Raw genomic sequence first — 16,093 nt, forward strand, 5'->3', positions numbered from 1 at the left:
AGAAATATAATGAACCTTGGTTGTAAATCTCCCTTCCAACCTGTGATGGCGCTAAGCAGTGAAAGTAGAGTCCTTTGGACAGGCTGGCCTGACAATTCTTTCCCAGGGTCAGGAAATTGGTCAGTCTGGAAGAAGACGAGACTCTGTTGCAAGAACGTATTGACCTGGAAGTGAAACGACTTAGCAGCTGCAGATTGTAGAGACAGCTGTACTCATTTACCAAGGGGTCATGAGTGACGGCATAAAAGGGGTCAGAGAATCGCAATCTACTCCTTCGCTTGGTTTTTGTATAGAGAACTGGAAGGACCGTGAGAGACCCAGTGAAAGCTGAAAAAGATACTCGTGAGTGTTTTGTTTGTTTGTCTCTGTTAGTAATTGTCTTTATTTGTGAACAACCAGATGTCTAATACTTATCCGAAGCTGCCTCCTTGGGCCAGCACAAAGCTGGAACAACACTCCACCACAGTCACTAAATAAATTGTTATAACCCACCACGAGCACTACTGCACGCACCCGGACTGGTGACAGTGTCTAGTATTATTGTGGGGCAGATAACGTGTATTTATTATTTGGGCTGCAATCTCTGTGTTTTCTACCTCCATGCTTTACACATTGGTGTGTATTGCCAGAGCCTATTGTGTGGTAGCCAGACCAGGAATTAAAATAAAGACCCCTTTCCTAAACGGATTACAGTTTTCTGTCTGTTTGTTCTTGCACTGCATCGCCTCAGCACCTGTTCACAATCCGCAGCCACTTTGCCGCAATCGTCCATTGACATCACTTTCTTTTTGAACATTTCTAGTTTGCATTCCCAAAATTCACACAATTCACACTCTGTAAGGGTTTGATACAGTGCTACTTATCACAGGCAAAAATAAATAACTAATAAAAATTACTAGATACTGCTTATGTAATTGCTGTATCATTTTTTGTCCCGTTTTATTATACACTAGGGAACAACAAAATAGGAGAGCATTCTTACATTACTCACAAATGGGATATAAACAGACAGTACTGTATATATTCATCTCTGGTCTTATCTTATCTCAGGTTATCAGGTGCTCAGTTTTTCAATGTGTATAATAACACCTTCACATGCGCAATGCTTGCGTCATCCTCCACTAGTTTTATATTTAGCCACAATAGTGTGACCTCGTCTGGTGCAAATAAATGCTATGGTCTTAAAGATATGGTCTAGTAGAATATGTTAGGGAAACAAACATTGTGGTTTTATAAGAGTGATGCACTAGCCTTGAGATTAATCATTTCCCACTATTTTAAATAATAGCCTCGTGATATTTTCATTCAGTGTTCCAGTACAGCTGCAACAGGGCATGTCCCTTCTTGTTGCGTCATGAGTCATTATTTTATAGAGCTCATAGATGTCATCTGTGATTTCTGGGATGCATTTTCCCTTGCATTCTAATTTACCATTAATTGGAGCAAATAGGAACTGTAAAAAAAAGGTATCCTTTTTACTGAGGTGGCTTTAAAGCAAGGCTTTCCTGTACTGAATTAGCTTGGTGGAACATGTTAATAGAACTGCAGTTTGTCTGAAGAACAACCATTGGGTGAAACAGTTAAAAAGGAACAGGCTGGCCTGTCTTCTAAAATAAATTGCTGCTAATGAAAATCAAGTAGTGCAGAAAGAGAATTTGGGCTTTATCTAACCTTCCCATTGATTGTGTATTCATTCTGCATTCAATTCTGAGAAGCATCTGCTTGTTTGAATACATTAGAATAAAAGCTAAGGATGGATCAACTGGAGTCATTGTTTTAGAATAAAACTCATTAACTATGAGAGAGAGAGAGAGAGAGAGAGAGAGAGAGAGAGAGAGAGAGAGAGAGAGAGAGAGAGAGAGAGAGAGACTGACTTTTAAGGAACTTTTGTAATCTTGCATATTCTTTTTAATTCTACTCCCTAATTGGAAAATTGAGTTGGGACACAAACACAATTGCAGCATCTCAGTGTGCACGTCTAGGTTGTTCTTGACATCCTTGTTGCTTTTCTCAACAGTACCACAGAGCTTCAAGGAAGCTGCAGCAAATATTAAAAACAAAACAAAAAAAAGATGTTAGTGTTTCTCCATGGTCATAGCTGGATGTTCTGCACCATGCCTGCAATCAATCCATGGCAAGACATTTTTTTCCAGAGACCAGCAATACACCACATTTTAATTTACGATTCACTGGATTGCCTCAAAGCCATTATGAGAATCCAGTTCTATATTGAGACCTGTAATATATGCTGTCCTACTTTTCTGAAATTTATTCAATATTAGGCTCTTGTTGGTTTATTATTATTATTTATGTATTGAGTTATTTTTTGGTGTCCTGGCCTGAAGATGGCTTACACAACAATACAAAAAAATATACACACAGTGTGAATTCTGTTCTAAAATAAAGAAGAACTAGGAATACAAAGTTAATGCTGGATTGCACTGTGCCATCATAACTCATTGAATTTCTGACACAAGAAACCACTCCTTGCACATCATTCCAGTTTGCGTTCACCTATAACATGATACATGTGATATCACAATATCCAGGAGATAATGCAGGGTTCTTATTAGGTTCTTTAATAATTGAAAAGCATCAACACATCTCCCGCTGTGCTACAAATGAAATGCAATCTTCATCAGAAAATGAACCTGCTTCTGCTGTGATTTCTGAACAGATTAAAGGTTAATGAAATGAAAATAAACTATGTAGAGTATTTCAATGTGTCTATTAAATCTTAATGTAAAACACCTTTTGTGCGCTGTGGGGAAGATCTGGTTGCTTTTAATTATCAGTCTTAAAGGACATGATGTTAATTTTTGGTAAACCAGTATTCTTTTTTTTAATCAATTCTGAAGGTATCCCTATGCACTATGTTGTTCTGCCTGTGGAGTAGAACAGCTGTAGCTTACTTTAATGACTCCTCATGAAGACATTTGTGCCGTGTCTTCAGATCTCTGTGGGATATACGATTTCTTTGTTGAATACCGCTTCATTATCCATCTGACTGTTTAAGTCTGAAATTAAAAAGTTTATTCCGTGGGGCTCCCAAGTGGCGCATCCAGTAAAGGCACTCTGCATAACCTCGATGTCATCAGTTCAAGTCTGGGCTATTCCACAGGCAACTGTGGACGTGAGTTCCCAGGAGGCGATGCTCTATTGGCTGAGTGTCGCCGGGGGGTAGGGGGATTGAGGGTTTTGGTTGGCAAGGGTGTCCTTGGCTCACCGTGTACCAGCTACCCCTGAAGTCTGGCCGGGCGACTGTGGGCTTGCCTGTTAGCTGCCAGGGAGCTGCACTGTCCTCCTATGCTGTAGCTCCTGGGTGGCTGCATGGTGAATCCGCAGTGTATAAAGAAGCTGTCGGCTTCCTCATTGAGAACAATTTAATAGGAAAGTTGAAAGTTGTAAGAAATATTTGCAGAGAAATTGTAGGTTAATAGATTATTAATAGAGTATAACAGTAGCTCCATTGCAGTTATCCTAGTTTCAAAGTTTCCAGGAGAAGGGAATGCAACTAAAGCTGTTAATACTTTTTGTTCTGCTTCAAAAGCAACATGTGTCCGACAAAAGCTGACACATTTTAATTCTAGAAATGTCTTAGCCATTCACTTACCATGTAAACTAAAAGAGACATCAATCAGTTAATTATTTTAGTTTATTTTCACAATTACTACCTTACAATCACATTGTTTTATTGTGCAAGATAGCCCATAGAAAAGTTTTGATACAGTCATTAAATATCCATGTTTAAACTGTACTGTTTATTTTCTTTATTTAGTGAATGTGAAAAAAAAAAAAAACTATAAGAGCTGTCTGAGCTCAACATTTTTATATTAAAATCTGCAGTTTGTGGTTTCTCTTGCACAGCATCAAAAGAAACAATTCCTCAAATGTAAGGCGCCACAAAATAGGATGAGAGGCGTAACGCAGGGATGTTTTACCATTTGGAAGGGAACTGAAGTTACCATTAACACTAACCAGACCAACTGAAAAAAAGAAGGATGTGGAACCGCAAAAATATCTGTGTTAGGAGCATGAAAACAACAGAAGGGAATACAATGTATATTTTCTATTTTAATAACTGAAGCATCTCGTCTGGATATTTACATATTTTGAAGCATATCGAAGTGTTGTTGGGGATAGGATCTGTTACTGTGTGTGTGTGTATATATATATATATATATATATATATATATATATATATATATATATATATATATATATATATAGTGCAGGGTGGACACTCATTTCCTAATAAACTAATTGGTGTTTTGTTTTTTTGCAGTGAATTTTGACCATTTCCAAATTCTTCGGGCCATTGGAAAAGGAAGCTTTGGGAAGGTAAGTATATCATTGACTTACTATATTATGCATTTGAATGTATTACTATATTATCCATGTTTTCAATATTACCATTCTTTACAATAATGTCTCATATCAAGCCTTGACTGATCTTTGCCGAATGGAAATATTTATGCAAACTATATACAGCTACAGTGAAACTCTAAATGCATTAACATTGGACCCAAAGTAATTTTACGGCACTAATTAACTAGCATATTCATTATATAAAATAAGGAAGCATAAAATAGCTTTATTAAGTAGGCCCTAAGTAATTACATTTTAATTTCAATTAGTCACAAATGCTGTTGCTCCACCGGTTAATTATTTTCAAGTGTTTTTTTTAATTGTTCATGTCCATTGGGGTCTTGGGAGATTTAAATCTGCCCTTTAAAATAGCTTTTTGAATAACATACAGATTTCATTACACATTCTGGGTTTCATTTATTTAATAATAATGCTAAAACTAACTCACTAAGAGATCTGCCATGGGCTTTGAACATTATATAAAAGTATTAAAATGTCTTGTGAATTGAGTAACATAAGCAATAATAGCTTAAATTCCATTGAGTGTTTTATTCCTGCAGAAACATAGACTTGCCATGATCACCCAATGTTAAAATCCTTTAAGAAGCAATCAATGTAAAAGACTAGTAAACTTTAGTTTGCATTAAAATGCCGTAACACATAAATTAAACAGGTGTTTTATCTGCTATATAACAGTACAATACCCAATACTCTAGTAAGCTACAGAACTTTGTTTTTTACAACAAATTGGAAAATATGTATGAAAATGAAGATTTTTTTACATGATGTATACTCTAATCGTTTTTTTATTTTTTTTAGTGAATTGTTGATTCTATTTTGAGGTCACATGTTGGTGTTGATTGAATAATAAGTACACTGAGATTATGCAGTATTGTATTGTATTGTTGTAATGTAAATTACAGCATTGTTTGTCCTGAAGTTGCGTTAGACAAACTTGTACTACGAGGGTCAAACGAAGGGCACAGAGCTATGAGGAACAGACCACTTCAATTCAAACACATCCTCTTAATGATGGATAGTAATGAAAAATCGCCCAGTTTAAAATACACATCTTACAAGACTTGCTAAAGAGTTTCTGTATATAGCTGAATTTCAAAGCATTTCTATAAAAGAGGCTGACTGCCATACTAATATAAAATTCCTGGGGTTTATTCAAATAAGTCCCTTTAAGAAAAGGCTTCTTTCAGCAACACGTCAGAGTCTGCTGCAGAATATATTACCATCTGAGTGTCTGTTATTTTTAGTCATTAACCATTTGCCTGGAGCCATTGCCTTATTTCACTATTTTTTTTTTTTTTTTCACAGAGTTGCTCCCAAAACGTGACCGTATTTGATTCTAGACCATTTCAAGTCAACCGGGCCCATGTTAGTTATTTTCCTTTAATGTGTGTTTAACCAAAACTCTTTATATATGTTTCCAACACTGTTGCACTATTCCAAAGTAAGCCCATTGTGAACAGGTTTCGATTCAGTTATTTTAGCCTCGCCATTCTCATTATATTGAAATGCAACTGCAGAAAACGTTGGTATGACTATAATATTGCCTTAGTCTCAGATGTTTGAATTTTGCCATTTATTGTGATAATAGGGCTTCAATTGTACGGGCACTTCAGGGGTCCATCTTAACTGTGCAAATAAATGCACCATTGACACAACCCTCAAAGGCCAATTACCACTCTGTCAGGCTGGCATAACATGTCCAATGCTTTCCATCCTCTTCATCCTGCTTGTGAAGAACGAGGTGGCAATGTGATGCCAGTGGTTCTGCTTTGCTGAGATCGCAGTGGATTGGAATGACCACCTGTGCAACTCACTTTAGCACAGTTTACAAAGCTGGACACAAAGTATAGGTTAAAGAAACTGTCCAGCCCCAGTCTCATTAAAGTTCACCATCCAGCAGGGTAGCCAAACTACTTGAGCGAAGTGTTATAATCAGGGCCCGTTGCTTCTATGAAGCAGTCTGCAGTGACAAAAGGGGTCACAAGTTTTATGTCACTATTAAGCCAAGAAGATGGAAGGTACTGTAAAACCATTAAAATGATTGAGTGGGAGTAATGAAACAGTTCATATTTGACATTCTGCTTCAATTAAGTTTGAATTAGAGCTCTGTGGTAAAATAGAAGAGGAATTAGATACAGCAACACTACGCGATAAACTCTTTAAAGGGGTTCTGGAGGGCAAACGTTACTAAATTTAACCATGGAGAACTTAATTCAGACTTAATGGATTTTAGAGGAAATTAGTCTTGTCAAAATATCTCAATTATATTGGGCAGCTCCTGAATACCTCAAAGCATTCTGCATGGAAGCTCTGACAGACAAACGGTATGCCCAGATGTCCTGGCCAAGTTCCCATGAGACTCAGGGCAGGATTTTTAAAAAACAGTGTTATTATATCGAACTCGTGGCACAGTAATGAGAGCTTTAGTAGCAAGTGATTTTCAAACTACTGTAAATGTGTTAATTAAATCAATCCGTTAATGCTTTAAATTAAGTCGATGAGGTTGTTAATGAACGCATTTCTCATTAAAAAGCTTAGTTGTTGCAGGTCACGAACATCACTTCCTGTCTCAACAACTAAATAAGGGGAACTCGTTAATCAAAATACATGGTAACGAGATGAAGAAAAATTAATGGAAGCATAATTCTCTGTTATGGAAACTACTAGCGTACAGCGAGATAGCTCTCTCATCTCTAAATTCAGAAATCACATTAAGATGATTATTTAATATTGAAATAGGCACAACGACCAATTGAAAATGCCAGAATCAATGCTGCCTACCGATTTGTTGATTAACACTGGAGTTATCATTTACAAACTTTTGAAAATCATGCCCTTCTTTTCCAAGTGCAAATTAACTCCTGATAAATTATGACAATTAACAGAGATTTGCTTTTATATTCCTATGCAAACAAAGGAAATAGTCACAAGAAGCACTGCTCGTTAAGATATTAACATTATTTTGTAAATCAACATAATTTCAGAAATCATGGTAGTATGATAATTTAATAATGAGATAAGCATAGTAATCTCTTGAAAATGCCAAAATCAAAGGTACATAACGATTTGTTGATTAACACTGGAGTTATCATTTACGAACTTTTGAAAATCCTGCCCTCATTTTCTTAATCTCACCAAAGAGGTTTAGTTTGCATTCACCATCCAGCAAATACAGCAGATAGTTATTGGTCATCAGTCTCGATCATTCTCTAGATATTTTTCTAATTGGTCTGATGCCCTAATAATTTAATGGGAACATGACTGGGTTTGTGCTGAAATTGAAAATCTTGTACCAACTCCTTACAGTGAGAAGAATTGATTAGCTCCCAATGGGAAGTCCTTGACTGTACAAATCACTCACTGTTCCATCCAAGTTGTTTCAACATCAGATATACTCTGGCAGTAATCAAACAACAGCAGGTTACCTGGAAAATATAAAACTGGCTGTAAACTTTGTTGGAGATTTATTATAAATCCAATTTCAGTGGTTATTGTTTCAGTGCCCCGCATTTTTTGTTTAAATTAAAATCAGTGATTTAGGGAGCGGCCCTTATACAGTAAAGTGCATGTACAATTTACTGCTGATGAGCCAAAGAGTGTTCTAACAAATTTGGTGAATTATCGAAAGTGAAATAACCGTGGAGCATTCTTATCAGCTGGCAGGATCCTCAATATCTTGTATGTATATTCAAGCAGTAATTCTTCAGATCTTAGCAGTAAATTACACCATAGTACTGTGCATAGTCATATTACAGTCATTTCCTAAGACCGCCTTATTTATCTGGAAATAGGCCTTTTAGATAGAACTAGAATTGGATTACATGCTTGTGATTTGTCTGGGGGACCAGTTTTTCTCTTTCACTTACTGCAGAGTCAAAGTCTCTCTTCATCAAACCAAACCATAGATCAAATAATCCCTAGCAGCCCTTTTTTGTTATTTCTCTATGACATGCTCTACTGAACTGGATAATACGACTACCATACGTGACCCTGTTTCTGTTCTTTGATGTGATTATATTATATACTGTACCTTATACATATTGACGTTTTGTAAGTTTTGCTCTTCTGAATTTAAAATGCTCCTATTTAGTCAGTGGATTAAAAGAATAACAGAAAATCTTGATTTTTCTGAATGATAGAATGATTTGACAATCAATAAAAATGGCTTACTCACAAAATGCTGCAGTAGTGTGTGTGTGTGTGTGTGTGTGTGTGTGTGTGTGTGTGTGTGTGTGTGTGTGTGTGTGTGTGTGTGTGTGTGTGTGTGTAAAATCCACATTGAGCAATGCTTTACAAGACAGGTTTGGGAAACAGATTTCTCTCATGAAGAGTTAACCCTTTCCCTTTGATGCATGTTGTAGTTCTTATTTATCAAAGTGCAATTCTTCTAGTTACACTAGCTACCATGCTCAGCTACTGAAAGATGGACTTATACTCGGAAGGAATGATAGTGGAGTTGGCAGGAAGGGTAACACTCGTTGTCATTATAGCAATCAGTGCTTTTGCCTTAAGTTCCCTTTCCCCACGGAAGTCTGTGAAGCTATCTTAACATGCAAGCCACATAAGAGACTTCAGCTTGTGTCATGTTGAGTAAAGTTACTCAACACAGCACAGCCCCGAAGTGTTGACCATATGCTGAATGCATATACTTAATGATGCACAATTAACTTGCTCTGAAAATCCCTGCTAGCTTAATGATATATCATTTTTCAGATTTTTTTTCCTCTTCTGGTTGGCATCCTAGGATAGTGTAAAACTAAACAACCTTAAATATGAAAAGCTATAGCAAGCTAAAGTATCAGTTTTAATTATAAAATGAGTTCTGGCAATGTAATAATTGATAGCACTAGCTCTCCCTGCTGAAGCGGAAACAGCTTTACTGCAACACAACTTTATTCAGTCCATGATTGCACATTATTGCATACAAAGTTGTGCTGAAGCTGCTGGCACTTTTAGAATTGACCTGACCTAGAAAATAAGACTTGCTGTTCCTGGCTGCACTCAATATAAACCCTGAATACCTTCTCCTTCGCCAGGCAAATCCCAGGCGTGCCATTCTGTGACAACAATTAATATGGGTTCTAACTATAGCGTAATAATCCAGGGATCGAAATGCTTTAAAAAGTAACAGTCTCTACAACCTTGGCAAAACTGTAATCCATTACAATGACAGCTACCAGTTAAGAAAAAAAAATTATGTGAGGAATATTTAAATTAGTTTGGAATTTATTTAAGACAGGTAAATTGGGATTGATAGCAGTCTTTAAGAAATATAGAACAAATAGGTCTTAAATATTAACTTTGCAGCAAGAAAACAACCACATTTAAAATTGAATAAACACCTTTTTAAAAGGGCAGAGCTGAACAGAGCAGAAAGGAAATTGTTGCTGTATCTCTGAAATGAACTTCCCCTTGGCCCCATTATTTTTGTTCCACTCTAATGAGAATCGTGCAGCCAATAGCACTCTACTGCAGTGGGTTTCAGCCTGTGGTATGCACAGCACCACTGGTGCACGACAGGCTTGTCACTGGTACACACCGGTAGGTGTTCTTTATGACGATATGATTCCTTAACCAAAATACTCCATTAATCACACTGTCATAATATATACACATTTATATATTAGAGACATTATAAATGATGGTGAGAGGTATTTGTTGTGAGCTTTCAAAGTTACTAATGGTCAGTCAGTATTGTTGATTGTGGTGAACTCTTGTCAGATAATTTGATGATGCCATTATATTTTCAGTGAGAATCCTGGTTGTAATGCGGTAGGTCTCTGTTTTACAACAACCATTTAAAATTGTTACTGGTACACCTGGTGCTCCCAGCTGGAGACCCTGGTCCTCACGATGAAAATGTTGAAAACCACTGTTTTACTGTACATCAATGAAAAACACCTGAATGCTGCTGAACAAAAGGCTTTTGTAATCAAAATTATTTCCCATAGAAAAAAAAAGTATGTAATTACCATTCTGAAAGGGAAAAGTAGACTACCTGCTTGTCTGACAAGACAGGTTGGGTGTTTAATGTAGAGGAATGGATTCAAAATGGCAGTTGTCGTCAAACAGATGCTGTCAAGCCAGCGATGTGTCTTGTATGTATTTACCAGCATCCTATAATATATCTGTCATCTCAAACTTGGAGTGCAGGTAAACAGAGATAGATAAATTGTTATTCACTGACATTATGCCAGAGCTGGATGGTTGAGAGAAGAGCTGGCTGACCTTGATAGTCACAGACCGTGTTGCAGTACTCTAAACCATCTGGACAGATGGAACAGCAGTTCAGAATATTAAATAGAGTATCACTACAACAACCACACTCACAGTCAATGTGTAAGTGTTATGCCTGTGTCAATTATTCAAATTTGCTGCTCTTAATGTGTTCTGAGTTGACTGGTATTCAATCATGTATTAAGAAACGCCAATTTAAATATTCATCAAAAACAAGAAGGGGTGGAATCTCAAACCTCTTTCTTTTAGAAAATGTTAAGGAACACAGTCTGTTGTACATTAGAGGTTTGTCGTTGGCATCTGTTATAAATGAGCTGTTGCAGTTTTTGATTTAATAATCCCCTATGGACTGTTAAACAATTGCTTGTCATCTATATGTGCTGGTATTGTTAAATAAGGATCACCAGTAAAAACATTCAATAATAATCCCCTGTGGTAAGAAGCAGCTGAAAATGGGTTATATTCTCGCTGTTGCAGTAGACAGCCTCATGCAATGGAAAAGATAATGCAAGGTTCTTTTTTCAATAGCAATACTTGACTGAGTTTATCTTTTTAAAATATCAAATATCTTTTTTCATTTGTACTATTCAGTGAATTACAACAATGTATTTTTCTTAGAGAACTGTCATGTTTTTATATCCTGACTTTTTTCATTATCATTTTTTTGTAATCATTCAAGCGAGAGGCACTACACTATGATGATAAAAATATTTATTTTTAGAAATGTACTATAGATGGTATGAATAATTCCTTAAAATTGGGTCCTAAAACATGTAATGTTCTTATCAGGGGGATTCTGAAATTAATGACATTGGTTAAGTAAAGGAACAGCACAGTAAATATGTAATAATACCAGGTAAGCATAAACTATGTTTGACAGACTGGATAAGATATTCTAGTGGCTTTTGGTCAGTTTTATCTTAAAACATTGTTGTTAATATTTATCATTATACTGGGAGAGAAAACGTTAAGAAACAGGGTTAGGTTGTGTGTATGACCTCACCCTATTGAGGATGGGCTTTTTTAACCCACCCCTGTCAGGATTACAAAAAAAAAAAAATATATATATCCCAAAAATGTATTTTAAACAAGTAACTAGGTAAATCGTACAGTACAGTACAGTACAGTACAGCTTGCATAACCTGGGCACCTGTGGGCCTACTTCACTATTTTGAAAAAAAAACATTTTATATATTTATTGTTTTTTTTAAAAGGTATTGACTGCTGCATTTACTTCTAAAGAGAGGACCTCATGTTGTAATTTTTGAAATAAAGAGTAAGTTCATTAGTTTTTCTGCTCAGTGAGCTAGAAACTACAAATCCCAAAGACAATATAATATACACCTCACCTCATTTTGAGATGGGTGTCCTGAGTTGTTTAAGTCTCTCCTCGCTGGTTGTGGTTTACACAAGTCTTACTGAAGCATTATTCTGTAGAACTGCAGGAGGTTTTCAGTGAGAAAGAGTTAATGGAGTGCTTATCTCAGATAGTGGTATTTACATTTCAAAGCCCAGACTGTGTAAATAATCCTCTTTAACAATTTCATCAGCAACTAGCATGGTCTCTGCTGAATAGCTGAGATAAATACATGCATAACCTGCAGTGATTATTTCGGTATTTTGTTTACTGAGTACCAATTAGCTCCACATTCCTTTAATTTAAAGAAACATCCATATGCCAATAATATGCTAATTTATACAAACATATACTGTCATGTGAATTCCTTGTATGTGCTCAGTTTAGCTGTGACTGGTTGTACAGCTTGTTCATTTGTACACTCACCAGCTTGTCAGACAGTTTAATGAATGTCCTAACAGACCTACCTAGTATTTATCAGCACTACACTTCTATTAACATTTCAGTATCAGATATAGTCATACTCGACTGCCATTGTCAGGGTCAGAATCTGCTTGTTAAAATAATGTAGTATATGGAATCATAGTACTAATGCTGCAGATTCAGTTTTTATTAGCATTGTTACTAATTTAAATAAATTATGCTTTTTTTGGTAACATTTAAACCCCAGGGGTACCCATCAAGTAAATAGGACAACTCGTTAATCCATGGTGGTCTACTGGCTTTTGTTCTATCACTTTGTAGCTTTCTCTACTCTTAATGTGCTTATAATTATCACATCAAAGGTGTGGACTGTGCAAATTCATATGATAATACCTTTGTAGGGCAATTTGATTGTATTTAAATTCTTGCTGATAGCATTTTATAGCTACATTCAAAGCAGTTTAATGACATGCATTTATGCAATTGAATTTCTGCTCTGGTTATGTATCCATTTCCAGAAACCATATCATGTTTGTCTCCTTTTTTTTCTAACTTGAGACTTAAGTTATTACTAGTAAGGGGGTGATTTGAAGTAAAAAAAAAAAAAAATTATAATGAGAATCAAATGAGTTGTTTGAAAAAGTAGAAGATATCTAAGACCTTGTTAAAATAAAGCAAATTAATTGGTTTTGCTTTACAGTGGTTACCCCTCAGCTGGTCTCCTTCGCTTTAATTTGCATTCAATGGGAAATGATTTACTGACATAGATTGATCATTAAAATTATGATCCTTGATGACTGTAACAATAGTAACAATAAATACTATATATATATTATTATATATATATATATATTATATGTTATATATATATATATATATATATATATGCTGACTTGTACTATGTTCATAAAGCTAATATAGTAACCATTACATTCAATTTAATAAATGCATATTAATGCTAAAGTTGTATAAATGTATTAAAATTGGTACTTCCAATAAATTAGCAGAAGGGAGAGGTTGGACCTTTTGTACAGTGGTTAATACATCTACTTTTTCAAAATACTCTATGATCTGTTTCTTTTTCTTACTTCTATGTTTTATAATATTCCCAATTGCTTTTTCTGCTTAGGCCTTTATTTACCAGGAACTAGCATCCTCTTTCAACCACTGCCTCCCTTTAAGACACTGAGTATCCCTTTAAGAGATGCAGATTTTACCCACCAATATTCTTTGTTCTTGTTTATAGGTCTGCATTGTGCAGAAGAGAGACACCGAGAAGATGTACGCTATGAAGTATATGAACAAACAGCAGTGCATTGAGAGAGACGAGGTCCGGAATGTCTTTAGAGAGCTGGAGATCCTACAAGAAATTGAACATGTATTTTTAGTAAATCTCTGGTGACTATCCTGTGTTTTTAAACTACTTTGATGTATCGCATGCTGTAAAATAAGTTAGATGAGAAAGATGATAGAAAGAGCAACACAAACCCTCAAAACATTACAATAACATTATATTCAGAGTTATTTATTTTTTATCTTTTTTTTTTTTTTTTTTTTTTTTTTATCCATATATTTTAAATGCATGTGCAAGTGTTCATTTAATATTATCAGCTGCTGTACCATCTACTTAAAATCAACTAAAATCAACCACCGAGGCGCTGAGCTAGCTTGCAGTATTTTTTGGTGGTTCAGCCCTTTTCAAACAAAAATAAATACATAAATGAAAATTGTGCCTGTCCACCCAGTGTCACCACTCACCTTTCTCACATAGTTCAGTATAAATGGATCTCATTACTGTTTGGTAGCTGTATGGAACTTGTATTATCTTTTGTGAATAGAGAGCACATCCATTCCATTTTACCAATGATGAACAATGAATGCTAATTTTAAAAACACTGCTGTAGTCCACTGCAGTGTTGCCATCCTGCACCTGAAACTCTTACATAAAAATAGATGCCTAGCACCCCCATTTTCTAACAACAGTATTACTACCTGAAGTGTGTGGCTTGGTAATGCTCTTCTTTATAGTCAACTGCCCAAGTGGGTCATTACCCGCTTCATTGAGTTGTGCTGCTAAATTCAGTTTGTCTCCTTCTGCTCTGGGAGTCTGTAGGGCAGAGTGTATTCTGTGCCATTATACACAGCTGATGCAGCAACGGGTGGTATGCAAACTTTGCTGCAAGTGCTCCAAAAATCTGCAGAGGGCTTCGTTTCCAGGTCAGATACTGTTGTCACCCTACAGCTCCTTGTTTCCATGGTGACTAGAATGTGTGATGACAATGTTTAAATTAGATTAATAATAATGCAAATAAAGAGAATTTGTTGCATATTATTATTATTATTATTATTATTATTATTATTATTATTGGCTCACATTCACTTTAATATGTGATTTTACAGGACAGTTATGCAGCTCAGTTATACAGCGACTTTTGAACTGCTTGCATAGTTTTATAGGAGCAAAGTTACCATATGCTGTATTTTCTTTATCTGCAGAAACATTTTTGAAATGAACATGAGAACTTGCAATCTTGTGAAATGTCCCTTATAAAGAAGCCAATCTACAGTATGCCTTTTGAATTTGCCAACCAAAGTCCTTGCTTTTTTAAACCAGTAGCCTTCACACCGTTGTTAACAAATTCTGTTTGTCTTTTCAAATGCAAAACTGCATTTGCACAGAGATATGACAAATTAAGGATCTCAAAATGCTTTGCTTCTCAGTCTACGCTAGGTTAAAAACATGCCATCTATTACTTAGGACGGGCTGACCCAACTGAATAATAAAATGCATCCCCAGTGTATTTATATGATAGATCAAACTGTATGCACAGCGCTGTTTATATGACAGTGGTAAACACCACATAATTGCATGATAACACTATTAACAGAGGAACTCTTGGTGTTGCATTATTATGAAATACAGTTAAGTTTCAAAACCCCTTTATGTAGAAAAAAAAACATGCTGTGTGCAGCAAACACATTGATGCTATCGTGATTAGATTCAGTGTGTGGACTATTTTAATAGCATTAGTAATGTATTTGACTCAATGTCATGAATTATCCAACATTCTCAGTTGCAACATTCATAAACAATAAAGCCCTTATCTTATATTGAGGGCATTTGTAGATATATATATTCACTGAAGTAATTTTTTGAGACATTTTAGTGAAAATAGAGAGGGGAAAGATGATTAAATTTCGGCTGTATTGAGGCATTAATCAGATCTGAGAATCTCTATGCATAGTGATGTATCTGTATGATTTAAAGGGTATTGGGAAACAACTGGCCTTTACTCTTTCGTACTTTCATTACTTGAGTGCCCATCTTTGTCATTTTAATTTTACCATTTGCGTCTACAAATATCTATTTGTACAGTGTATTATACTGATCAGAAACCAAAACATAGCAAGTGAGGAAGGAATGTTTTTACTCCCTACTCCTTGCTTTACTTTCTTTAAGAAATGAATGAATTCAGTCCCAGGCAAACTTGTCATTACACAGTTGTGGCAAAGTGGGTAAGTGAGTGCAGGTGAAGGCAGTGCAGCAGAGTAGAATGAACAGACAGACAACGATTTGCAGGTGCGAGGGTGTTTATTGAATGAACAATGTCCAGATCCTGACGGCAAACAACTGTAAATAATAATGATGGAGTAATACAGCGGCGTGCATCACTCGGTCTCCCTGAT

The 16,093-nt window shown here is 35.8% G+C and overlaps 1 protein-coding gene across 2 annotated transcripts in view; it reads left to right on the plus strand.

The window, feature by feature from the left end:
* The window catches only part of LOC121321914 (serine/threonine-protein kinase 32C-like), a 53,058-nt gene that overhangs the window by 21,949 nt on the left and 15,016 nt on the right, over positions 1-16,093 (plus strand). For both annotated transcript variants that reach the window (XM_041261303.1, XM_041261304.1), the window contains exons 2-3: positions 4,286-4,341; positions 13,653-13,804. In XM_041261303.1, coding sequence (XP_041117237.1) covers positions 4,286-4,341; positions 13,653-13,804 — 208 coding nt within the window. The remainder of the gene's footprint in view (positions 1-4,285; positions 4,342-13,652; positions 13,805-16,093) is intronic.

This window comes from Polyodon spathula, chromosome 10, assembly GCF_017654505.1.
Source record: "Polyodon spathula isolate WHYD16114869_AA chromosome 10, ASM1765450v1, whole genome shotgun sequence".
NCBI lineage: Eukaryota > Metazoa > Chordata > Actinopteri > Acipenseriformes > Polyodontidae > Polyodon > Polyodon spathula.